General features: G+C 36.6%; 1 protein-coding gene across 6 annotated transcripts; it reads right to left on the reverse strand.

Moving 5' to 3' along the window:
* Positions 1 to 814: 814 nt before the first annotated feature.
* On the reverse strand, positions 815 to 21,773 carry znf800.L (zinc finger protein 800 L homeolog). 6 transcript variants are annotated; one of them, XM_041586419.1, is made up of 6 exons: positions 21,450 to 21,773; positions 15,519 to 15,627; positions 14,966 to 15,071; positions 7,644 to 7,739; positions 6,899 to 7,042; positions 815 to 5,148 (listed from the first exon to the last, which is right to left on the reverse strand). In XM_041586419.1, the coding sequence occupies exons 2-6, from the start codon at positions 15,534 to 15,536 to the stop codon at positions 3,491 to 3,493; spliced, it is 2,022 nt and encodes a 673-aa protein (XP_041442353.1). In that variant the 5' UTR covers positions 15,537 to 15,627; positions 21,450 to 21,773; the 3' UTR covers positions 815 to 3,490. The 6 variants fall into 6 exon arrangements, with proteins under 6 accessions (XP_041442353.1, XP_018108080.1, XP_041442356.1 ...); XM_018252591.2 differs by lacking the exon at positions 14,966 to 15,071 and adding an exon at positions 15,768 to 15,865 and having other exon boundaries at positions 21,450 to 21,769; XM_041586422.1 differs by lacking the exon at positions 14,966 to 15,071 and adding an exon at positions 15,773 to 15,865 and having other exon boundaries at positions 21,450 to 21,477.
* Positions 21,774 to 25,227: the final 3,454 nt, after the last annotated feature.

Below are 25,227 nucleotides of genomic sequence, written 5' to 3' on the forward strand. Positions count from 1 at the left end.
ATGGTGTCCTTATATGAAACAGCCAACGTTTTATAGCACCTATTTCCTAATACAGAAATAAAGGTAAAGCCTCAATGCAAACGTGTTATCTGCAAGGAGTTTGTATGATCTCCTCTGTCTGCATGGATTTCCTCACAGATACGTTATTTAGCTGCTTATAATTTTGACCATAGTGTGTTTAAATGTGATAGGGACTAAGATTGTAAACTTCATTGGAGTAGAAACTGATTGCAATGATAATCTCTGTGAAGTGCTGTATAGTAAAAAAAAGCCTATACATCATAACCTATAGGCAAACTGAAAAAGGTAGATGATAGTGCTAGATATTCAAAGGATATGCCTACAACTTGATAAATATGATTAAGACTGTGTCCTGTACTTTACTTCAGGCTCTGTAAAAAGCAGGTTACTACTTCTAAATTCTATTGTTTTGGAAAGAGGACTGCCAGTGCATGTACATACTGCAAAAGTCAAATGGCAAGCACTGTAAATTTCCCAATGTAGAAAGTGTACAGGATTGTGAGATGATTTTATAAAAAGTTGCCGTCTATTTTGGGAGAGCCACTCCTCATTTCAAGTAAAAGCCTGCACAGTGCATAAGATGTGCATAAATATCCCTGCTTTGCATGGGTTGAAGCTTGGCAGCATTTATGTAAAACCTTAAACAAACAATGGGTGCATGGTCACCTTTATTCATTTACAATTTACAATATATTAGCTTTTGAAATAAAATACACTTCATGTGCGTCTTTTAATCATTTTAAGAACACAGGGGAGGATATATTCAATAAAATGAGTGAAATATACTAGTTGAAACATTCCAGTTCATTTTTATTTCCAGCAAATATCATACAATTATCCAAAAAGGGCATGTGCCATCACAGAACTATTACTTTTTTTAAAACACATTCGGATCACAGGAGTGTATTAGATCTGATAATATGCAACATCTATTTAAAAAAAATATTAAAACAAATGCCTGTTATTCATTTTTACAAAAAAAAAAAGCACACAAAAATTGTTTTTCTACTGAAAATAGTATGCAAGTTACGATTGTTTCATACAAATATACTGCTGGAATTAGACCATTTTCTGAACCTACCTTTTAGAACAAGAAAACTAACTGGGTGATGAAATAAATTGTAATTAGTTTAATAAAGATTTATGACAGAAGAAAAATATTATTGGACACTAATCGGCTATTAAATATGTGCCGACCAACGTACCCACAGTCAGGTTTACAACATATCTTTTGTTCATCTGTCGGTAGATTGTAATGACAGAGCAGCTTTGCTCACTTCCCATCCTTGCCCTGCCCTCTACACTGAATAAACTGGTTTGTTCAAAAGCAGATAAGGAGCTCTAAACAAATTGCCTTGTTTATAATCGGAGAGGGTGTAGGACATTAAGTTTAAAAAAAAACTATTTCTAATTGGGTTTTTTATGATGATACAAAATCAAGAATATAAAAGAATAGGCAAAAATGCATTTTAACAAAAGTTTTTAATTGTGCTGTTTTGTCTTTAAGTTGATACTGTCCTTTTAACATAGGTCCTTGGTCTTGAGGATTGGCCACTTCCTAATATATGTCAACAATATTTATTAAAATACCAGCTCAACAGAGCAGTTGCATGCCGGGAAACTCTTTGCATGGTATATTTAATAAAATGCAATGTCACAGGGGCATGCTTCTTCAACAAGCCAACACAGCATTCCATGCAAGAGTTATTCTGCATTAAAATGCTCGGATGAACAACTGATCTGCTGCTGGTGTTTCGCCTATATTGTTACTAACTGCACCTGGACAGAACACTATAAATAACATTGGCGGCTTCATTCCAAAGCAGACCAGTGTTTGCGTTTTCTTTTTTAGTATCCTTTAAAAGTCAAAATTGTGTTTTGTAATCACAGGGATCTCCAGAGTTCCAAACTATTAAAGTATTAAATAGTAATATATAACAACTTAAATTTATTCTAAATAACATTGAAAAAAGTCAAACATATTTTATGTATTTTTGCACACCATTAGAGAAATATTATAAGAAATCTATGTGACAATGTTTACCTTGGGTTCATTTCCATTCTATTGTGAAGTAGTTTTAGTATTTTCCTCCTGAAGTATACATACTTAACTCAGATAAACTTCATTAATTTATCTATAAACAAAGCTAAATAAATCATATAAATCAGGTAAGTGACAAAAACACTTCAGGAAGAGCACAAACTCCAAGTATACACACTCTTAAATGAGTGAAACAACACAAATATAGTCCATAAGGTAGTGGATCAAGTTACTCTGATCCAATACTAATTTCAAAATAAGAAAATAACCAGTCCCTGACATAAAACAAATTTAATCAAACAATTTCACAGTAAAGGGAAATAATGCATCCTTAGCAGCATTTAGAACATTCATCAAGGAGACTGGTTTAGTTTTGGCAAAGCATAGAGCAATTATAAGTCGTCTGCCTATTTTACTCTTCATTTGCTAGTGCAATCCGGATACCTTTTTGTACCAAAAATTGCAAGCAGGAATATTCTATGAATACAGTCACATATCCAGAGCTATTTAATATAAGCAAATATTAACCACTTGCATATAGCAAGGTAAGCAAGAGGTACTTTTAGCACAACAGATTTTCTTAGGAATAAAATTATAAATTTGCCACATGCAAATAATAAGTAAACCAAATGCAGTTTCTTGACTCAAAAGCATTTAAATTAAGTGCTTGAGTAGTGAAAGGCAGCTTGCCAAGCCATTTTATACTGTTTGATAGTCTACTGAATCAGCATAATGCAACTAAACGTCATGAACTGTATTCTAAAAACTCTTATTATGAAAAAAAACGATAGATTATTTTGGGCAAATAACAGTATAAATTAAATGAGGGAAGCATATCATTTTTATAATGAGAGAGATAGACTTACTTTTAAACAGGTCATCTAGAGTTCTTCACATTGAAAAAATAAAAGTTGCTAATGTTGCTTAGATTGTGGCAAAGCAATAACAGAATTATTCTAAGCAAAGTATTCCTTTTGACTCCCTTTTTATAACCTAGCAGTATTAATCTATCAGAAAATAAATATTTAATGATAGTTGTCAGTTGGATAGTTTTGTAGAATTATACAGTGCTAGGAGGTTATTTATTACATTTCAATCTATAAGTGAAGTAGAAAGTATTTACAATTATCCTTCATTTGTTTAAGTCACGCAAACAGTAAAAAGCTAAATGACCCAACGCAAAAGATGTAGTATCATCTCTACAGTACGTATAACATATCTTGTAAGTGCACTGCTTTATTCAGCAGCATGCAGGAAAAAACAAGAATCGGAGCAATACAAAGCCAAAAAATCATACAACAGTCTGATTGTTGTACTCCGTTTAGCACGTGTAATCATATTCACCTCCAAAACCCTGCACTACAAATAGAGTAACACCAAGATAAGCCTTAAATTTACAGAAATCATGTAGAAAGGATAAAGCTATCCTCACATAAGCGTTTTTGACCTTGTACTTCTTCCTTTCGTTTTGGAGTCCACGGGTGAGCTATTTGAATTTGCTCTGTGATTTCTTTTATGCTGGTCTAGATCTGTTTTTTTTGCAAATGCTTTGCCACATTTATTACATTTAAGCAGGGAAAAACTTTTGGTCACTTTCACTTCAATGCTCGCTTCTCCTGCATCTTGTTTTTTATTCGGAGATGGAGAAATTCCATCTTGTTTTAAAGTAAGCTGTTTTGATTTTTCGGTCTGTGGAGTTTTTTTCAAAACTTTTTCTAGAACGGTTTCAATGGGTTTTTTTATTGCCCTACTTTCCAAATTTGCAGTTATTTTCACTAGAGCTCTTTGTGACTTTTTATGCACAACAGTAATGTGTCTTATGACATCACGTTTCCTACGGGTTTCATAGCTACAAAGAGGACACCTATAAAACTTAACATAAATGTTGTTGCCATCTGTATGCAATTCAATATGCTTTGCAAGATTCTGTTTTGATGTGAACTGTCTTTTACAAAGTTTACAGAAAAGCTGCTTGAAGTCAAAGCCTTCTGAAAGTTTGGGCTTCTTGGATTTCTTCTTTTCACCTGGACTAGCCTTGGGAGAATCTGCATCAGGTTTAACTTTGCTTTTTTTTGCTGCTGCTATGATCTTTTTCTCATTTGTAGAATTGGCTCCCTTTAAGTCACTATTAGACAAATTAGAAACAGTTATTGTTGAAGGTTCTACGGTGTTTGAGCTTTCAATTTTCACTTTAACTTCTGCATTAGCAGCGTGATTCCTTTTTTTATCTTGTTTAGAATCTTTTCCAGAAACCATTGCTTTGTGTACTATATGAATATGCTTTTTTAGAAGGTAATGTGAAGTGTATCGTCTCTTACAATATGGGCATTTGCATGAGCTTAAACTAAAATCAGATCTCCCAGAAGGCTTTTGTGTACGAGGCAAACTCTTCATAGTTTTCTTAGAAGATGTAGTTTCAGGAGCCAAGTTTTTTCCAGGTTTTGCGGTTCCTTCAGGAACACTGGAATCCCGTCTCATTCCTTTGTGTACTTCATCAATATGTCTCCTAACATTGGCATTTGTAGCAAAGGATTTCTGGCACATGTGACAGCTTTTGCTTGATGTTGTGTGAGCTCTTTTACGCCCTTTTGATAGTGTTGGTATTCGTTGTACTTCAATTAATTTCTTTATATCCTCAAGCTTTTTTCTGTGTACTTTTTTAATATGTCGTCTTATACCTCGCCTGCAGGTGAAAACTTTCTTACAAACACGACAAGAAAATGGATGACTGCTGCTGACTGTTTTGATAGACTTTGGAACACAACTGAGGGCCTGTACTGGGTTGGAACTGGGTTCTTTTTTGCAATTATCTAAAGGAGGTAATTCATTATCTTCTGTTTGTGGAGTTGAAATTGTTGTTGAAGAGATTGTTCCTGTCATTTGAATCTCACCAGGATCAGTATCTGGTGGATTACGGTTATCTGTGCTGATTTCCGCAGCTGTTGTAACATACTGAAAAACAGCATTTTTGTTTGTCTGTATAGGTTCTAGCTGTATTACAAATTCAGATTTATCTGCTTTTGGGTAAATCGTGTCCAGAAGATCTTTTATTTCTTGAGCCGGTTTATCATTTTCAGTGGATGGATCTAATGATATATATGGGAAAATGAAAAATAATTATTGGTTTTGCTGACTGTAAAAAACAAAATTTAAAAACTAGGTACCATAATACAAGTTTAAAAATAAACGGAGAAAATCTTTTGAATATCTGATTACAGTTAGATGTTACATTAATGTGCAAGGGAGGCTGAAGCAGTGTGTACCTCATCGACTTCTAAGTTCACAAAGACTCTTCTGTACATATGCTAACAGGTACTGATAGAAAATGTTATGGCTAGACAGAATGTCAGACAATTCTGACACAAATTGTCCCGAGATATGACTCCATGTTTACAGACTTTTGGCCAATGTAGAAGAAAATATCGAATGAACTCCAATGGTTTCTAATTTAAGAAAAAACTTGAAAGCAAATAACTTGAATCAGTGAATTCGGGTCAACAACCCGGAAAACTCGAATTGATCGAGTTTTCAGTGGAAAAAACTCGAATCACTCGAGTTTTTGAACAAAATCCACTGTAAAAAAAAAAAAAAAAAAGAACATCATTAAGGCTATTAACATCTTCAAATGGTTCAATGGACCTCTGCCATTGACTTCTACATGACCTAGACAGGTTTTAGATGGTGTATTTTCAAATTCTAGCTATTTTCAGGGTCAGGGTATAATAAATCTTGAAAAACTTTAGTTTTTTTTAACCCGATAAATCGATTTTTGACTCACAAATGCTTTGAAGACCATGAAATTTTTCATGGAAAAAACAACTTGACCTTTAATAAATCTTTATCAAAGTTTAAACTTTAGCAGGTGCCATACAGGCCCCCTTGTTCATCTGCTTCCAATTGTCTTCTGTCACTTTGTAATACGGAGCTTGCATAAGCATGCACAACTGCTCCTGCTCCTTTAGACTAGTGTCTGTGAACTGACAGAAAAGTATACGTAATAGGAGAAGATTGTGTCTCTGCACAACTCTGCATATTTATGAGAGGTCCTTGCATAGGCACACTTTTATTTCTCCTTTAATGACAGAGGTAGCAGTCATCCGTTGGAGATCGCCTTTCCCATAGACAACAAAGCATCCAAAAATATTTGCAGAAGAATTGGGATTGCTGCATGTGAAACACTTTAAATATGGGAAAATGCAGAAGATGACATTTTCCTGCAATTAATGCTATTTTTACATGTGGCAATTCCAAATAACATTTGCATTTCAAGGTATTTTTAGACATTCTGTCAACTATGAGTGACACACAGCACAAGTCTTTTATTGCCCTAAGAGTTTAGTTTAAAAAAAAAAAAAAAGCATGGTGAAAAGATTAAGATAAGACATTAAAGGACATGTAAACCCTACATTCCCCTACCATGTATATAAGTCCTGCTTGAATTGAGCACTGTAATTGTTAAGAAAAATATAATTCTCCAGCAGAGTGGACAACTAGCAGTGCCATATCTTCATTGGCTGCTAGACTGAAAGTCTGGACGGTGTGTCTGAGAAGAATGAGCATGCTCCGTAGCCAACAGCCAAAGTAAATTCCCAAGGGAAGGGGCCAAATGGGTTAGAGGAGGAGAATGAATTTTAAGTGATTACGTTTTCCCATATATTGAAATGTATTCCCCTTGGAAAGCAAGCTGCATGTAAAACTCAGTCCCTATCAAAATGTCTAAATAAAATACTAGAATTATTTGATAAATATGCCCCCAAGTGTCAAAACCACTACAAAAAATCATGTCAGTGAAAGCAATTGAAAGCAAAATGAAGATTAAATCACATTTAAACTTACGTTCTTCCACGTGCTGTTTAGATAAGCAGTAGAATTGTTTATGGGTGATGAGATTTGGAAGTCCTCTGAAGAGGCTGCGGCATGACTTACATTCAAATATGGTATCCACTTCTTTTAATAACATGTGTTTAAGCTGCTTTGTACCTAATGGAAATATTAATATTTAGTGCTAAAAAATATATTATACATAGTCTTTACTCTACTTCATTCATATGTAACTTACAGCCACTGTATAAATGCAACCAAGATGTAGCTTCAGCAGCCTTTCTTGTGCCTATGCCACATTAACATACAAGAGACTGATCAGAGTTACTGCCTTCCTTTTAAAGGACATCAACGTGAACAAGAAGTAACAAAAAAAAATTCTATGGCAGGAAGAAGATAAAATGAACCTTAACAAGTGTTTGGATCCTTTTAAGATAAGCATTTTTTAACAAAGCCAAGCATGCACACATACAGAAATACAGTTATCCATTGTTTTTTTCTAAATAGTCAGATTTGCTCCCAATGTTTAATTAGTGTATGCAGTACCAAATTTATTGTACAGAAGCCAAAATGCCAAAATCTTAATCTTACAATCTTAATTTTCTATTTTTTACTGATATATTTAGAAAAGATGCTACATTTAGATATAAATAAATAAAAAATAGCTTGCCTAGATGACACAGATTGCAGTACAAATAAAGCAAGTGCACCGATATACTTCTATATATGAGTATTAATAATTTAAATACAAGTTTCATACCAGATCGAAAGCATTCAATAATTTGCAGAATACCAGATCTAGCAGTCTGCACAGGTTGCTGTAATAAAGGTGGGTCTCCAGGCTCCAGTGTTAGCGCTGCAATTATACAAAGATAAAATCTTACATCATAAATAGCTATATTTCATATTCTATAGTCATATTCAAACTCCAAAATGAACTTTCCTCCTGATCCCTGTTAATTGCTTTGATATATATTTTAAAGCTTCTATCATCACCTTTCACTTTACAGCAGAGCTATACAATAGAATATTGTATACATGAAACATACAAATTGCATAAAAATAACAGAGATAAAGAAGGTCTTGCAGAGAACACAGGGATTATATGCAGAGTTGATTTTAATTTGAGTAGGGTTTGGCTGCACTGGCTATGTGTTGTCTGACTGTGGCATGTATTGAGTTGCCTGACTGCTGCCTGGTCCTAAATATTTGGTATCCAGTTATTAACTTGTCCTGGCTACATGCTATAAGTTATGTTTCATGCACTTAGTCTTCAAGTATGCCTTAATAACTACTGATGACACATATACATATGTAGTACTGTATATTGTGAAATGTAAGCCTTTTTTGCGTTTTTTCTGCCCTGCCCACAATGGCATAAATCTCTGTATGTAACAAAAACCTTATAGAGCTCAGAAATACTACAACAAGATCAATGAAAATAGGACAATTATCTCCCTGATATTCCATAAATGGAAGTTCCATTAGTTCATTCCTTGTAAATGGCAATCTCCAGTGTATGATCTGCCCAGTGAAATCTGTTAACCTCCTAACACTCTGTGTTCTCTATGATGCTAATAAATCTGCCACGCTCACCTCTGCCCTGTGATCGGCTTCCCTGCTTCCAAGCAGCTTTCGGTTTTGTAGTGTGTGGGCCAGGCCGAAACCCATAGGTTGGGCAGGTATGAGCTAGCAAAAATGCATCCATTGTGTGTGTCAGGTGCATATAAATGATATTTAAATACCAACAGCTCACTAGGTCGGTGTGGGTTTGAAGCCGGCAGGATGGTATCGACTTTTTGACTTACATCAGTAATGGGTGTGTTTGCAGTCTGCACACTTCCACTTGATACATTGTGTTCTAGTTTGGGCTGCTCCCTCCAACTCCTCAGCTTGCTTAACAGTGTCATCCAGCCAGAGGAATTCTATATAATACATCTTATATCCTTACATTGACCAAAAATCTTTGATAAACATTCCCATGCGTTTTTTGTTTATAAAAAGTGTACACACCAATTTTTCATTATCTAAGCATTGTCTTTTTTCTTTATTGGATATTCTCTCTAACTGGGGTGATAAAGGTAGTAATAAAGCAACTAAAAGGCTGCAGTTTGGAAATTCTTGGTCTATGAGTGGTTATATAATCTCCAATGCTTAGAGGCACATTTATAAAAGGTCAAATTTCAATGTTTTAAAAAAACTCCCCATGAATTCGAAATTCGACCAATCGAAATTTATACAAAAAAAATAAAATTTTTAAAACTCGGCTGAATTAAAGCAACACGAAAACTCGAATCGAGTTTGAATCAAATTCTATTTGAATTTGAAATACTTGATTCAAGTTTTTTCTCCAAAAAAAAACAAAAACTTGAATGTCAGGAAGGCTGCAAACAACTCCAAATTGATCCATGAACCTCTCCCATTGACTCAAACAGCAATTCGGCAGGTTTTAGTTGGCAAATAGTCAAATTCAAATTCTTGACGGGCCAGAGTATGATAAATCAAATTAAAATTTTTTTAAAAAAACTCAAATCAAATTCAAATAACTCCCCTTGACAGTTTTGACCATAAAAAAATTCGAAAATTCAATAAATCTGCCCCCGTCAATCGAGAAATAATTACACTGAACAGAACTGAAACTGAAAACCACCTGTACTGAAGACTGCACAGTAATCATTTCTGTTTTAGTATTCTTCTAAACTACTTGAGCTAAACTGTATTTATACACTGCTCTCATTCTTACTACTGTCTGGAAAATTCTCTGCAAACGTTCAAAATCTCTAAAGGTAAAACATATATGTCTATGTTCAGCACAAAGTAAATAATGGCAACAAAATAGTCATCAAATAAAAACTGCAAGTTGTTGTAGAACTCGCTGAATGTTACAATGATGAATGTAAAACAAGCAGCTACTGCTAATCTCTTGCCTGAAAATGAGTTCTTGCAATAGCAGCCAGTTGTGAAATGGACCTTGTGGTATTTATTTAAAGGAGAACTAAACACTAAAAAAATATGGTTAAAATGCCATATTTTATATACTTAACTCATTGCAGCAGCCTAAAGTTTCTGCTTCTCAATATCAGCAATGATCCAGGACATCAAACTTGTCACAGGGGGTCACCATCCTGGAAAGTGTCTGCGTTTCTCACATGCTCAGTGGACTCTGAGCAGCTGTTGAGAAGCTAAGCTTAAGGGTTCCCGCAAATTATCAAGCAGAAAATGAGGTTGGCCGGTAATATGAGATGATGCTACAGGTCTGATTATTAAATTCTGATGCTAGTTGCACTGGTTTCTGTGCTGCCATGTAGTAAGTATCTGTATTAAATTACTAATCAGCCTTATATTCTATGGGGCAAATTCACTAAGCGCCGAACGCTAGCGTTACTTCGCTAGCGTTTGGCATTTTCGTTACTGCGCAAATTCACTAACGAACGCTGGCGTAGTTTCGCTAATGTTACTTCGCACCCTTACGCCTGGCAAAGTTTCGCTAGCGACGTAACTACGCAAATTCACTAACGCGCGCAGTGTACTGAACGCTACCTTTTACGCTAGACTTCCTTCACCATCTCAGACCAGGCGAAGCGCAATAGAGTAGATAGGGATTTCTTCAAAAAAAGTCAAAATTTTTTCTAAGTCCCAAAAAACGCTGGCGTGTTTTCTACATTATGGGTGATAGGCTGAAAAAGATCGAACATGTTTTTGGGGCTCCCCTCCTTCCCCCCTACATTTCCTGACTTATGGCAACTTACCTAGACAGTGGGCACATGTGTAGGGCAAAATAAAAATTTTATTTGAGGTTTTGAAGGTTTTCAAGCCATTTGTAGTGCTGATACGTATTCCTCCATTGAAATTTGAATTTGGCGCCGTATGCAAATTAGCCTTCGCTAGCGTAACTTCACTTCACTTAGCGCAACTTCGCAACCTTACGCTACCCCTGAGCGCAACTTCGGATTTTAGTGAATTTGCGAAGCGCTGGCGAAACTACGCCTGGCGAAGTGTGGCGAAGTGCGGCGAAGTTACGGCTGGCGCAACTACGAATCTTAGTGAATTTGCCCCTATGTGTACTGCATATTGTGAGTTGGTCCATAAGCTCAGGTAAGTGACAGCAGCTCAGAGCATGTACAGTGAATAAGTAGAAAAAAAATGGGGAGCAAAAAGTGCTGTGGTTGCCTTGGGCCGATACAGAAGCCCAAAACATAATGTACAACATTGCTAGCCTACTTCTTTAGTTAGGCTTTAGTTCTCCTTAAAATAACTAGAAGTTAAATTCAATAGTCCTAAAATGCAGATCAATTGAGAAATATATACACAGAAAAATAAAGTAAAGAGAAACTGGAAACAGGAAACCACCTGTACCCAAGACTGCACAGTAATCATTTCCGTTTAGTATTCTTTTAACTACTCGAGCTAAACTGTATTTATACACTGTTCTCAAAGTTAATACTGGAAAGATTTCTATACAAACTTTTAAAATCTTTAAAGGTAAAATATATGTCTGTCTATGTTCAGCACAAAGTAAATAATGCCAATATAATTTTAAAAAGTGTAAGTAAAAATTACAGTTAAATCCAATAGTCCTAAAATGTAGATTTCATGCTTGTGATTATGTGTAACCAGCCAGAATAAAATGCCATTGGCTCATGTGTTTAGGGGAACGGTTTATCAAACCATATAAAATAATTTATGCCAGAAAAACAATATAAAATGCTGTCAAATGCCAATGTCCATTATTTTGTTAGATTTTGATTGTGCTGGAGTCAGTTATTTGAGTAAGCCCGAACACATCTGCCAATAAAGGGAGTCCCCTCTGAAAAACATATTGGATCCAAATGAAAATCTTACACCTTACTCCTGCAAGAAGACATAGGGGACTTTTTATCATGCTGTGTAAAAACTGTTATCAAGTATTACTGGTGATGTTGCTCATATCAACCAATCAGATCTTTGCTATTGTTTTCCAAGTGTTGAAATCTAATTGCTGATTTTTTGCTCTCAGCGACATCACAGTTTATGCTTCACTGCCATCTCTTCATTGCTAGACTGGAGGGTGTGTTTAGTAAACGGATTTGAAAAGACCTGAGCATGCTCAGTAGCCAACAGCCAAAGTAAGTCAAAGAAAGCCAAGGGAGGGGGCCTGAGTGGGTTAGAGTAGGAGAAGGATCCCAAGTGATTAAATGGATGCTGCAGCCTTAATATTAACCTTTTAAAGGAATTGTTCAGTGTAAAAATAAAAATTGGGTAAATAGATAGGCTGTGCAAAATAAAAAAATGTTTCTAATATAGTTAGTTAGCCAAAAATGTAATGTATAAAGGCTGGAGTGATTTGATGTATAACATGTCAGTCAGAACACTACTTCCTGCTTTTCAGTTCTCTTGGTTTACACCAACTGGTTACCCTGGCTACCAGGCAGTAACCAATCAGAGACTTGAGGGGGGCACATGGGTCATATCTGTTGCGTTTGAATCTGAGCTGAATGCGGAGGATCAATTGCAAACTCACTGAACAGAAATGTACCATGTCGCTGACTAACTCAGAGTTATAGAGCTGAAAAGCAGGAAGTAGGATTCTGGCTGTTTTATTAGACATCTGTTCACTTCAGCCTTTATATATTACATTTTTGGCTAACTAACTATATTAGAAACATTTTTTTATTTTGCACAGCCTATTTACACAGTTTTTATTTTCACACAACTGTTCCTTTAAGGAACAGTAACACCAAAAACATGTAAGTGTTTTAAAGTAATGAAAATATAATGTACTGTTGAACTGCACTGGTACATTGGGTTTGTTTGCATCAAAAAAACTACTATATTTTATATAAACAAGCTGCAGTGTAACCACTGGGACAGTCATTCAAAGCTGAAGGCACAAGTTACACAGGAGAAAAGGCACATGTTACACAGCAGATAACAGATAAGCTCTGTAGTATAAAATGGGTTACTACTAGTATACATCTGTTATCTGCTGCGAGCCCTGTGCTTGAATGGCTGCCCCCATGGCTACAGAGCAGCTTGACTATATAAACTTTAATGGAGTTAATGAACCAAACACACCAGTTGTACCAGTACATTATATTTTCATTACATTTACATTTTTAGATGTCACTGTACCTTTAACAACCAGTAGCAAGAATTTAAGGATTAAAAAGAGGCTGTTCACTGATTAAATTTTTTGTGGGGGATTTACATGTCCTTTAATGTCAATTGCAAAAATGTATTCAAAGTAAACAAACAAACATCATAAAAAATTGGTGGACAAACAATTTGCACACAGCACTTTCAAGTGGCTGTTGCTTTTTTTGCCAAAATTTTACACAACTGCCAAAAATCAATACACATAAACAGAATATTTTTTAAACAGCAATGCAATTCAGATGAGCGGTGTACTTCATCAACATTGTTTTTCAAAGCATAATTAATTTTGTCAATATAAAACTTGTAATATTGAAGTAAATGTTAAAAAAATTTCTAGGTATGGGATCTATTATCAGGAATGCTTGCGTGTGTTTAAACCTTAAATCCCCAATTACACTATAAGCCACCAACAAGGATTCATGCAACTTAGTTATCATTAATAAGTAGAAATTTAACTTTTGGTCACCAGCAACCAAACACAGAAGCCATAAATACAGCACTCTCCAGGGTACCTTTAAAAGCAAAATTTTTATTCATAAGGTGCATTTTGCATAAACTCAACACACTTTAACACATTAAAAACACATAATACCTTTAACATCAATAGAATCTATAGTTTAAACAGCCCAGGAGAAGCCCCATACTAGGGTGAATCGCGCGTCGGCAGAACTGTGTGCAAGCTCTTGGTAATCCACATGTGCACTTAAAAAACCTTGACCATCGAATCAGTCAACAACCACGGAACGTCGCACAGGGAAAATGAAATGTGCCTTCAGGTATGCTAATGAGGCCAACAGTAGTGAAAGAGTTGGTCGTGAGTATGATGATATTGTGGTGCTGACTAAAATTGACAGATTGACCTTTGGTATTGATCTTTCAACCGGATACTATAATGGAAGCTTAATTCCCTTACATATTATTTACTGGAACTGCACGGAAAGCAATTGTTTGAGGGTCCAGTTGGAATTGTGTCTTTGGATTTAACTGGTTGCAACTACAACTCCCACTTACTGAAACACAACGTTCACAATTACTAGCTAACGCATGTTATCTGGACATATCTGGACCGGACATATGAAAAATGAACTAATTTATAAATTGTGGTTAAGATAAGTTGAACCAGATACTATAATGGAAGCTTAATTCGCCTATACATTTTTGTTGAAACTGCACGGAAAGCAATTGTTTGAGGGTCCAGTTAAAATTATGTCTTTGGATTTAACTGGTTGCAACTACAATTCCCACATACTGAGACAGAACATGCACAATTAACAGCTGCGCGTTATCTGGACATCATTTGATTGGGGTGTCTGGATTGGAACCATCATGAAAAATTAACTAAAAGTTTAAATTGCGGTTAAGTAAAGTTAATATAAGCTTACCTGTTTTCTATATATATAAAATAAAAACTTGGCTGCTGGTGCAACAATTTGTATTTAGTGTGCGCTATAGATTCTATTGATGGTAAAGGTATTATGTGGTTTTAATGTGTTAAGAGTTTATGCTTCAAATGCACCTTATGAATAAAAATTAGCTTTTAAAGGTACCCTGGAGAGTGCTGTATGGCTTCTGTGTTTGGTCGCCAGTGACCAAAAGTTAAATTTATACTTATTGTTTTCCATCCTTAGTACCACCCAGATTTGGGTTATCCAGACTTTAGATTAATTGGCAGTACATTTATTTGATTCTAGTTACCATCAATACAAGGTACTGTTGCACTAGCTTGGAGAACTGATTGTGTTTCAGCTTATAGATGCCTCTTAAAGAGACAGTATACACCACTTTTCAACATTAGCTCAATGAATAGCGCTTGGGCTGAACATACTATTTTCCTTTTGTTTTAAATAGGAAATATCAATAGTTTTTATATCTGATCCAAAACAAGAAATGGAAACCAGTTTCATTCTAATCCTGTAGAGCACACGAAGAGTTAATAAAATGTATTACCAGTCCACTGAAAAGCTTCTGCTAAGAACCTGCACAAAGATTGTTGCTTAGAGAAGAGAGGGGTTTGTTCAAATGTTGATAGAGGTCTCTGAACAAAGTCAACTTTCTTTTCATATATATATAAAATATGGATTTAAAAAAAAAAAAAAAAAATAGGCAGAATGAAATGAATACACATCCTATTAATTACATTCATTTTTAGCAAAGATGTTTTTGGTATATAGTGTCCCTTTAAATGTGACCTGTCTCCCAGACATAAAAATCTGTATAATTAAAGTACTTTTCTAATTAAACATGAAACATAAATCCTTTTTTTTTTTTAATTAAAACATCCATACCTATTATAAATGTATTTAAATATCTCAGCTATCAATCATTTTGGCTTTCCCACCTCCAAGCCTCAGACACAGCAATCACTTTCACTTTCCATTCAACACTTCTAAGATGTCACTGTACTCCTCACATGGCTAATGGCTACACTTCCTTTTCTCTTGTAAAAAAAAGAGCATATAGCTATAATATATGAACAATGCATATGAGATTATATATGTACCTGTTTCACAACATCCATGTTGGTGATGGTCAGTCTGACAATACTTGTCCCTTAAAGGTACTTTTTGAGCAGACAACCGAACATCTTCAGAATCCATTTCATTTTTGTTCTGTTGAAACAAAGAAACACATTTTTAGCAGGGTACTTGATTCTTTGCTCTCTGATCCACACATAAATCAACACTGAAAATGCATGCTTTTCAAACAACATGCAGGGATGCAATTCACAAGGGATACATTCGGAGAATACCTTACTGCGCAAAAAGTGTGTCTTCCGAAGTGTATTGTATTTTTTTTCCATGGTTTAATTTAAGGTAAAGCCAGTGCTACTAAAGCTGATGCGTCAGACTGTAAGATAAAAGTATATTTTATGTAAACACCAAGAAAAGAAAAAGTTACTGCTTTTGGCTCAAGTTGTTCTTTTCTTGCAATGTATTAGTGGAGGCAAGTTTTAGAAATTATTTTTACTTTAAAAGGTTTAAACAATTTTACCACATTCAGTAACTATTGAGAAGTATAGATGAGCAAAGCATGGAACCACCATAGTAAAAGACAACACAAAAAATGTTCATAGTTTCACAAACTGTCATGCCAAATACATGAAATAAATAAAATCACATTCTCTAATTGTCTGGAAATGTATACATGAATGAACCATACCAATGTGTGCAAAACATAATATCAAATAAAACAATTACATTTACCTAGTTTACTAGGTAGCAAATACTAAAGGCACAAAATGGAAAGCAGTATAGGTGATAAAACACTACCATGCAGCAAAATAAGCCTCATCGTTACTTACAAAAAAAAAAATGGAATTCTGTCTCCAAATAAACAAAAATTAGGACTTAGGATGCCCTATCCAAGCAGAAGGTTGTGTTATAAATCAACAGTAATGTTTTAATATCATCGTAAATCTATACTCTTTAACATTCTATTTTCAGAACAATTTATGACCTTCTTTCAGATCTGTTAACTGGAATACCTTGGACCTAGGGTATTCCAGATTTCCATGATTTTTTTTAATAAACACAAGCAGTATTGAACATGTATCCTAAGATTACCACTTGCCAATGTACATGAGGTGGTTAACACTTGTGAATTTTATAAGCATTGTATCGATGATTCTCAATTAATACATAAGTAAATAAAGTACAGTTATTGGGCTTACGCACTTCAATGCTTAGGAATCCTGGTTGGATAACATATCCCCATAGGCTATGCCACCCTCAGACCACTTTTCACATCCTTCCTACACTGTAAATGTTCTCCCTTTTCATGCAAGATGAAAAAACATAATGGACTACTAGGGGGATTTGACCTCCCCGCTCCTTGCACAAATCATATAACTATACATTTTCTCCAAAAGAGTTAAAAAGAAAAAAGGACCCAAGTACTATAAACACAATAGACCATGAAGTAAAAGGGACATTTTGAGCGATCATCTAAGAACCTTGTAAACCATATTCCTCAAGGAATACTCTTGTATCCATCACTACTAGAGTAAAGCAAATGTGGAACCCACAGTAGAAGAATACCACTACACTTGGAGGTAATGTAACATTTTAAAATGATATTAACCTATGTTATTTAGGCAAACAATATACAAAATGAGATGGGCACTCAAAAAGCCACATAGATCACCAAAGGAAAAAGTTAAAAAGGGGAAAAAATAACATCTTCACAGCCTTACACATTTTATGCTCCACTTAACCCCTAATCATAGGCACCTTGTTATGTGATCTTGGATAAAATGCATAAGGCTGTGAAGATGTAGTTTAAATTAATATTCATTTGGTAACCTATATGGATATCTGCTCCCCTTGCTCAGAGTCGGCTGCTGGTCCTGGACCACACTTCACCTTTTGTGATTATTACTGTTTTTTCTGTGGTGGACATATATTTTTGTTTTATACAATATGCATTGATTTATACAATACATTGATGAGAGAGAGAGGTTCATCGTGGATTGTATAAGCCTGAAGGCAGTAAACTGATCCAAGGCAATGCTGTTAACTAGATATAAATGGATTAGCTAAAGTTTAGATACATAAGAGCACAAGGACTAAACAGAAACATTTGTGCAGAGTGACAGATGGCAGAGTTCTTATAAACAGGACATTCACTTTCAACTTGAACATTTAAGTTCAAGTTGAAAGTAAAGTGTCAAAAGTATTTAGTAGCAGGTTCAGTCACTCTGGATGCCCTAGGTATGCATACCAGACAAGTTTAATACTTCCATACGGAAAAGCCAAAAATCTGGCTTTTTCTTCCCTTCCTCTGCTGTACAATCTGTGAGGCTTTTACAAAAAGGAAACTTCAGGGAGAAAAATCTTTTCAAAAAGCCCACAAGATAGTATCCCTGTAAAGGCTCTTACACATGGGTGTTTCTTCCTGCATCCAAGAAGTAAAGCCCCTTCTTTCAAATCACATTGCACTCACTGAGGTACACGAAAGAACCGAACACAGGTTGAGAACAACTTAAAGCACTTCACCTTCAATCATGGTTAGTGCTGCAGTATGGAAACACCAAAAATCTGTCCTTTTACATTGTTTCCATACAACATATTTGGGCAAATGACGATAGCCATTACAGTAATAATCCTAATGACACCATCGGATTTCTGCTACAAAAGTGTCTATTTTCTTTTAAATGTTTCAGTACTGTTTAATACAGATCTGACACTTCACCCGGCAGCATTTGCTTACTGATCGGTACTGTGTCTGGGGGAGGGGCTTCCTCTGATGTAAAATCCATGAAGGATGCACTTCAGGCAACCTGTGCAGCAGATGAAATCCCAGTTCCTACATCAGTAAAGAGAAACCTAAGGGAAAGGTGTCAAATGTGTGGTGAGCTTAAAGGGATTGTCCACCGTCAGTTCAGTTGTTTTCCAATAGAACACCAGAAAGTAACTTGTATTTCAGCTGCTTCCTATTATTTATCTTTTACTGTTTCTCTAAAAGCTGTAATATTGAAGTATAACGTTTCATTTCAACTTCTCATGTCTCGCTAGATCAGCTGTAGGAGAGGGTGAGGTCTGAGGTTCTAATTTGATACATTCGTCGATTTGTGTCTCATTGTTTGCCCTGCTGACCATAATCTGAGTTTCATTAAACTCAACTGTTACAAAAGATGCAACACTTGCTAACTCCACAAATCCTGCGGAGAAATGTATCAACTAATGTAGCAAATTGTAACCATTCAGAGATTGCACCTGGATATCTGTAGAGCAACAACACACAGTCCTGTGTATTTATAAACAACACTTATTTAAGATGCACATTATTGTGCTGCCAGATAGCACCTCAGATGTGCAGTGGCTAGCAAAAAACATATTTACATAGATAATTTGGGACAATAGTCCATCAAGTTTAACCTCTACGAATGACTCCCTTGTATATTCACACACATACCTTTATAGGTATATCCCATATATAATATAGTTACATACACATACCTATGTAGATGTTATGAATGATTACAGTAGTATAGTAGTCTTGGGTATTGTAGAAAAATGCAAGAGTCCTCTGCACTCAAAAATAAAACTTCCAAACTTTGCTGCCCTTTTATTAGCCACCAGTGGGAAAGGGCAGCCAAGTTTGGGAGTTTTGCTTATGAAAGCAGCAAGTAAGCTGCAGGTAAAATGTAGTCCCTTTGTAAAATGTATAATGAAGCAATAGAATTCTTAATGAATCAGATGAAAATTGAGCATAGGACTGGCCAGATATGGGATGACTTTGACAAAGTTGGCCAGCTTAAATATATTGCATTCAACCCATTATCAATATATTTAAGACAGAGACATTTTGTGTATACAGCTACTAAAAATGCCTTACCCTTTAAACAAAAGAGGGATTGTTTGTCCATTATTATTATGGACAAACAATGCCTCTTTTGTTTAAAGGGTAAGCCATTTTTTAGTAGCTGTATGCACAAAATGTCTCTGTCTTAAATATATTGATAATGGGTTGAATGCAGAGGACTCTAGTATTTGACTATATGTATTTTGCGGTCACAGCCTCATTGCAACCCCATAATGGTTTTAAAAAGTAGTGGTGAGCACACTTTCCCGTGTGTCTTGAGTATTATGTTTATCCAGAAAATCTTCCAAGCCACTCTTAAAGCATCAATAAAATATTCCTATCACAATATCATGTAGCGGGTATTCCACAACCTCACTGTCCTACGCGGCTTCAAATGAAATTGTTTCCAGTAATATATATTCATTTAAAAAGGGGAGCAGGAATCTTTTGACCAGTTTTGGAATGGCAACATCGCAGAAATGACTATGGAGCAGGCCCAGACTGGCAATCTTTGAGTTATGGTGAATCCCAGAGGAGTTGCTGTAAGATGCCAAAAACAGACACTTTTTTAATGTGTTGGGGAGGCTTTTTCGGACTCTCTATACTAGAAACGCCACAGCATACTCTGAATCCCAGTCTGGACCTGCTATGGAGGCAGTGCTACGTCAGGTCCTTAAAACATTGGCGTTGTTATACTGATGGTCATTACAGACAGGGAACAGTATATGCAATTTGCTAAAAATTCCTAAATAGATTAGGTATGCACCGAATCCAGGATTCAGTTCGGTATTCGGCTAAGATTTGGCCATTTTCAGCAGGATTCTGATTCTGCCGAATCCTTATGCCTGGGCAAACCGAATCCTTTTTCATCACAAAACAAGGAAGTAAAAAATGTTTTAGCTGTGCACTTCTATTTTTCCCTCCCCCTCACTGATTTGCATATGCAAATTAGAGTTCGGATTTGGTTCGGTATTCGGCCGAATCTTTTGCGAAGGATTCTGGGGTTCGGCCAAATCCAAAAAAGTTCAAAAATTTGCATCCCTAAAATAGATACCTTCATGGTGCGGCAGTTTATACAAAAATGTGAATAGGTCAAACACCATAGAAAGCACTACATTACACGTTCATTTACAGAGAGTTCAAATGATGGAATTTCTTTTTATTCACACTGAAAAGCGCAATTTTTTCAATCCATTTTGAGGAGAATAATTGAGGGAAACACTTGAGTTCAAATACCTGTGGCCTACTCTTTCATTATGCTCACATTTCAATTCCAAGCAAACAAATGGTGCCCTAATGCTGTAAATTCCCCTATCATGGTCTTGTCACGGATATTTTTAATGGCAATTCCCTTCACTGTGTAGTGTAGCAGCAGATAGTAGTTATTTGGACGCTGCTGTCGCTTGTGTTCCTGCAATTAGCAAGGGCTGCATTCAGATGCCCACTCGGCCCTTTGGGACCATTCCCAGGTAAGACATATGGCGCGCCTGTGGTTCACTAAATGTGGTTCACTAAATAGTACTTCTTATAGTGTTTCTATATGAATAGACTTATGAATAGACTAAAAGTGGTTGTAGGCGCAGCTCTGATGGTTGCCCCAAGCCTACGTGTGCAATGATCCATCGGAAGGAGCTTTGGATGCAGCAGCCCTGCTTGGGGACGATGCGCTCCCCCTCGCCTGGCCATTTGCGCACACAGCAACCCACAGTGGCAGCCCGTTTCCCCGGTAGCAACACAATACAGGTGGCTGCTGTATTAGAGGAGAGCCAGGCAGCGTGCCCGGGACAATGCTCCCAACTGCACAACAGCTGACACGGACTGTCCACACAGGAAAGGCTGGCACAGCCTGCAAATAACCCGTGCCATTACAGGCGAACACCAAGCCAATGTGGGGCTTTGGCGGATCAGGCGATGGGACGGCAGCTCGCTAGGGAAGCCCTTGAACAAGGAGAAAAGGCTGGGTAGAGACAAGAGTGGTCCCCATTGCTCTCTGATAAACTACAGGGCCAGACAAGGCGAGCGCGCTGATGCGCATCAGGCGCAGGTAACTGGCGGGCAAAGAGAGAAAGGGACGGGAAGAATTCCAACGTGGGGCTTAGTGTTTTGTATTTCTCTTATGCTTTGTTACCTCGAGCTCCGCAGAGAGTCTCCGATACATGGCTCACACCAAAGCGCGGCCGGAGAAGCCACCAAACCAACGCGCTCTCACCGTGCGCAACGCCAGCCAGCCAGCCTGAGTCTCAAGCCCAAGGCAGGAGAAGGAGGAGACAGCGCGTCATCAGCAGGCGCCGGTGCAGGGCACCACGGGCGGGGGCACTTACACTTGAATTTTGAAAGCAAAAGAGTGCACCAGGCACAGCTAGAGGCCCTGAGGATACTGGAGACCTTTCATAGGGCCGGGAAGTTTATTTGACTGAAGGGCAGGTGGATGCGCAGCGCTGCCCATTTGCCTCTGACCTGCGCGCCCGCCTGCCCCTGTGCAAGCAAGTCAGCACCTAGCTCCAAATATAGCTGCGCGCACCCGAACAGACTCCCCCTGTACTTGGTTCTGCCCGAGGTTACACGTTACTTGCTAAGTAACTACAGAATTCTGTATGTGAGGGAGACAGAACCTGCTTTGTGCTTGAAAGGAAACTTGGATAACAACATAAAGCAACGCATGGTCCGTCAGTAAACAAAAGAGCCACAGCCTGCCCAGGAGAAATACCAGTGGCTAAGATGCTATTTATAGAATGTGAATATTCCTGTTATAATTGAGGGCAATAGAATGACACAGTGACTAAGTATCTGCTAGGAGAGAGATGTATTTCCATAAGAGTGAATAATAAGCACCTGTTGCAGTGGTTTAAGAAGCACATTGAGACAGGGTGGTGCTTGACTTCCAGGGTGGAAACTGTGCATCGGTCACGGGTTAGCTATCCTAATGATCTATTATATGGGCGTTTTCCTTTACTAATAAAATATGTCAGTTTGGGAAATTAAAGTACCCTTTATATGAAAACAGTCAACGATAAAGAAATAGCCTCCAAAAAGTGTCCATGTCTGGGGCTACTGGCTGCTTTCAGGTCCCGCTGAATGTTTTTGGTCATTGACCAACCAAGAACTCAGTCACACACTAGTATGCTGATCCCACTGCTGGATTTGGCAGGTTGTAGTCTAAACACTTCCCACTCATTGGAAAAGGAAATAAGAGATCTACATTACAACAGCCATTTTCCCATTTTCTCAGTTAACTAACCTAATGGTTTTCTGACTTTCAATTCACAGACACAGTCACAACCATTGAGATCCAACATATGTTCATGGTCCCCTTCAATCATAACAAAGTCATAGAATGACATGGCTATATGAGTCATTGAGAAAACATTGAATATCTAGGGTTTACCCACATATCTCCAAGAGGTACTGGTGCCCAAAGCATATACATCTTGTACCTGCTCCCCTAGGCCCACCCCCACTTTTCCCAACAGTCCCAGATGCCACCTGCCCCCAACTTTCGGGGACTTCCCCCTTTACCAGGTAAAAACATTTTTCTCCTGAGGAAGCAGCTGTCCCTAAAAGTTTGTGCTTTCAGTTTCTGCTTTGCAATACATGCCACAGGGAGATAGCCCTCTAAGAATTCCATGTGGCTTATCCTGTTTCTATTTAGGACTTGTTTTTTTTGTACATTTTGGTTCCCCTCTGCTGAAGGTATAGGCTATGAGCACCAAGGCCACTTGCATTAAATTGGGAATCACGGTTGTTAGTGACTTTGCCCCATTCACTATCAGCTAGTATATAAGCAAGAAGGTTCACTGGAGCGCTAGTTAGTGCAATTAATAGTTACATTTATTAGAGATGCATGCAACTACACTAGTTCTGTACCAGAAGCAGAATCTGTATATATAAACAGTAAGTCATTACACTTTTTTTTAATATTTCTCTATATAGGATAGCTGAGATGCAAATTACCTAACTGGGCCCCCCATCCACTACTCAGGGCCCCTCTAGGAGTACCAGCCCCACTGTCTGAGAAATACTTCTATATGTAAGAGTGAGTGTCCAGGGACCTTGGTTTGGATGAAATATAATGTAAAAGGTGATGATCCATTTAATACAGTATTTGTATACTAAGATTTATTTATTAGATACAAAAACAATTACTATTTTATTACTATTTTTACTCACTACAACATTACATAAAATGTCTCCTAAATGCAGAAATTAATGTTTTGGTGTATTTCAAGTGGTCTGTTGCTGAGACACAAAACAGGCAAGGTTAGAACTAGGGGAAGGCAGAAGAGGCACCTGATTTATCAAAGGTCGAGGTGAATTTTCTAAATGAAAAAAATAGAATTTCAAGCTATTTTTGTGTACTTCGACTAGGGAATAATCCAAATTCAATCGAATTTGCAAAAAATTAGAATATAGAAATTTATCATGTACTGTCTCTTTAAAAATTCAACTTCGACCATTCACCATCTAAAACTTGCCAAATTGCAGTTTTAGCCCATGGGGGACCTCCTAGAATGTATTTGGAGTCAATTGGTAGACTTTGAAAAATCAAAGGTTTTTTTGGTAAAAACTTTTAATCGAATTCGATCGACTGTGCAATTCCTTCAATTCCAATTCGGCCAAATAAGGACCTATTTGACCCAAAAAAAACTTCAACTTTGTTTTGGTTGGTCTTTTTGAATTTGAATTTCGGCATTTTTTTCAATTCGAAATTCAATCCTTGATAAATATGCCCCTAACTGTCAGACTGTGCTATAAAATAAAACTACTTTGTCTCTGCAAATAAAGCTGTTTTGGAAGAACTACAATACTTGCTGATGTTTTTGTGAACAAAAAACACCTTTTTTAACTAAATAAATCAGACTGTTATTGTGTACATTCTTATTTTATATACAGAGTTAAAGCCCTTCTACCATTAGGACTATACTGAAGTGGTACTTTCTGAGATCCAGATATACCAGAGGGGTTGAAAGTGTAATTGGTGAGTTGCAAAGTTATCCTACTGTATAATCAAACCATGAGTAGATATTTAGGAATGCATAAAACCTATGAAATAAGCATATACTGTATACTACCAGTGATGTGTACATGTCTATAAAAATCATTTGTGTCCAACATCTAGCAATCGGTTGTGACTTGTTAGAGGGTATTTAAGTCACACATCGACCGCTGTTTGATATCCTAGATAAAGGTCCTAATGAGGACCCCATACTTAGGACACAACTGGTACGTGAATAAACATTTTTTACTTATCTAGCGTGTGCTGGTCCTACCTGAAAAACTGTACATATTTTTGCACCTTGAACAAAAAGCAGTGATATATATATATATATATATATATATATATATATATATATATATATATATATATATATACCCATTTCAGAAGTTTGGGGACTGGGAAAGACTTGCCTGGAAGTGTCATTTCATATAGACTTGTGACAAAACACAAAGATATCAAAGAATCAGGAGAAATGTAATCCTTTATATAATCCCAATGGGCTTTAAGTCTGTAATGATCACATCCTGTAACACTCTCCTGCCATTGGGGAGTAAGTTGTGGAAATTCATTTTCTTTTAATTTTCCTTTAAGAAAAACAATACTGAAATGCGCTGTATTAAGCCCTCACATTGGAATATTTTATAGAGCCATCTTTTTCAGTAAGAATGCATTTAAGTCTTTGGGGGTAAATACATACCAGTCCTGCACTCTTTTCTGGAAATGTTTTGGCCCATATTTCAAGGCAGATTTTCTTCAGGTTACTAAATTCATAGAACTATGTATATTCAATAAAAATGCATACACTGATAGACAATGATCCAATTTGGAACTTAATGTTTAATAGCAAATATTGAAGGAAACACAAAAGTTGTAATTAAAAAACCCAGTATGTTTTATTCACAAGAAGGCT

This window comes from Xenopus laevis, chromosome 3L (genome assembly GCF_017654675.1).
Source record: "Xenopus laevis strain J_2021 chromosome 3L, Xenopus_laevis_v10.1, whole genome shotgun sequence".
Classification (NCBI taxonomy): domain Eukaryota; kingdom Metazoa; phylum Chordata; class Amphibia; order Anura; family Pipidae; genus Xenopus; species Xenopus laevis.

Coding starts and splice junctions, on each gene's coding strand:
- znf800.L (XM_018252591.2), bottom strand. CDS start 15,818: ATGGAAAAAAAATACAATACACTTCGGAAGACACACTTTTTGCGCAGT. Junction 7,043..7,643: donor TATTGAATGCTTTCGATCTG/GTATGAAACTTG, acceptor TATTTCCATTAG/GTACAAAGCAGCTTAAACAC. Junction 5,149..6,898: donor TAAACAGCACGTGGAAGAAC/GTAAGTTTAAAT, acceptor ATATATCATTAG/ATCCATCCACTGAAAATGAT.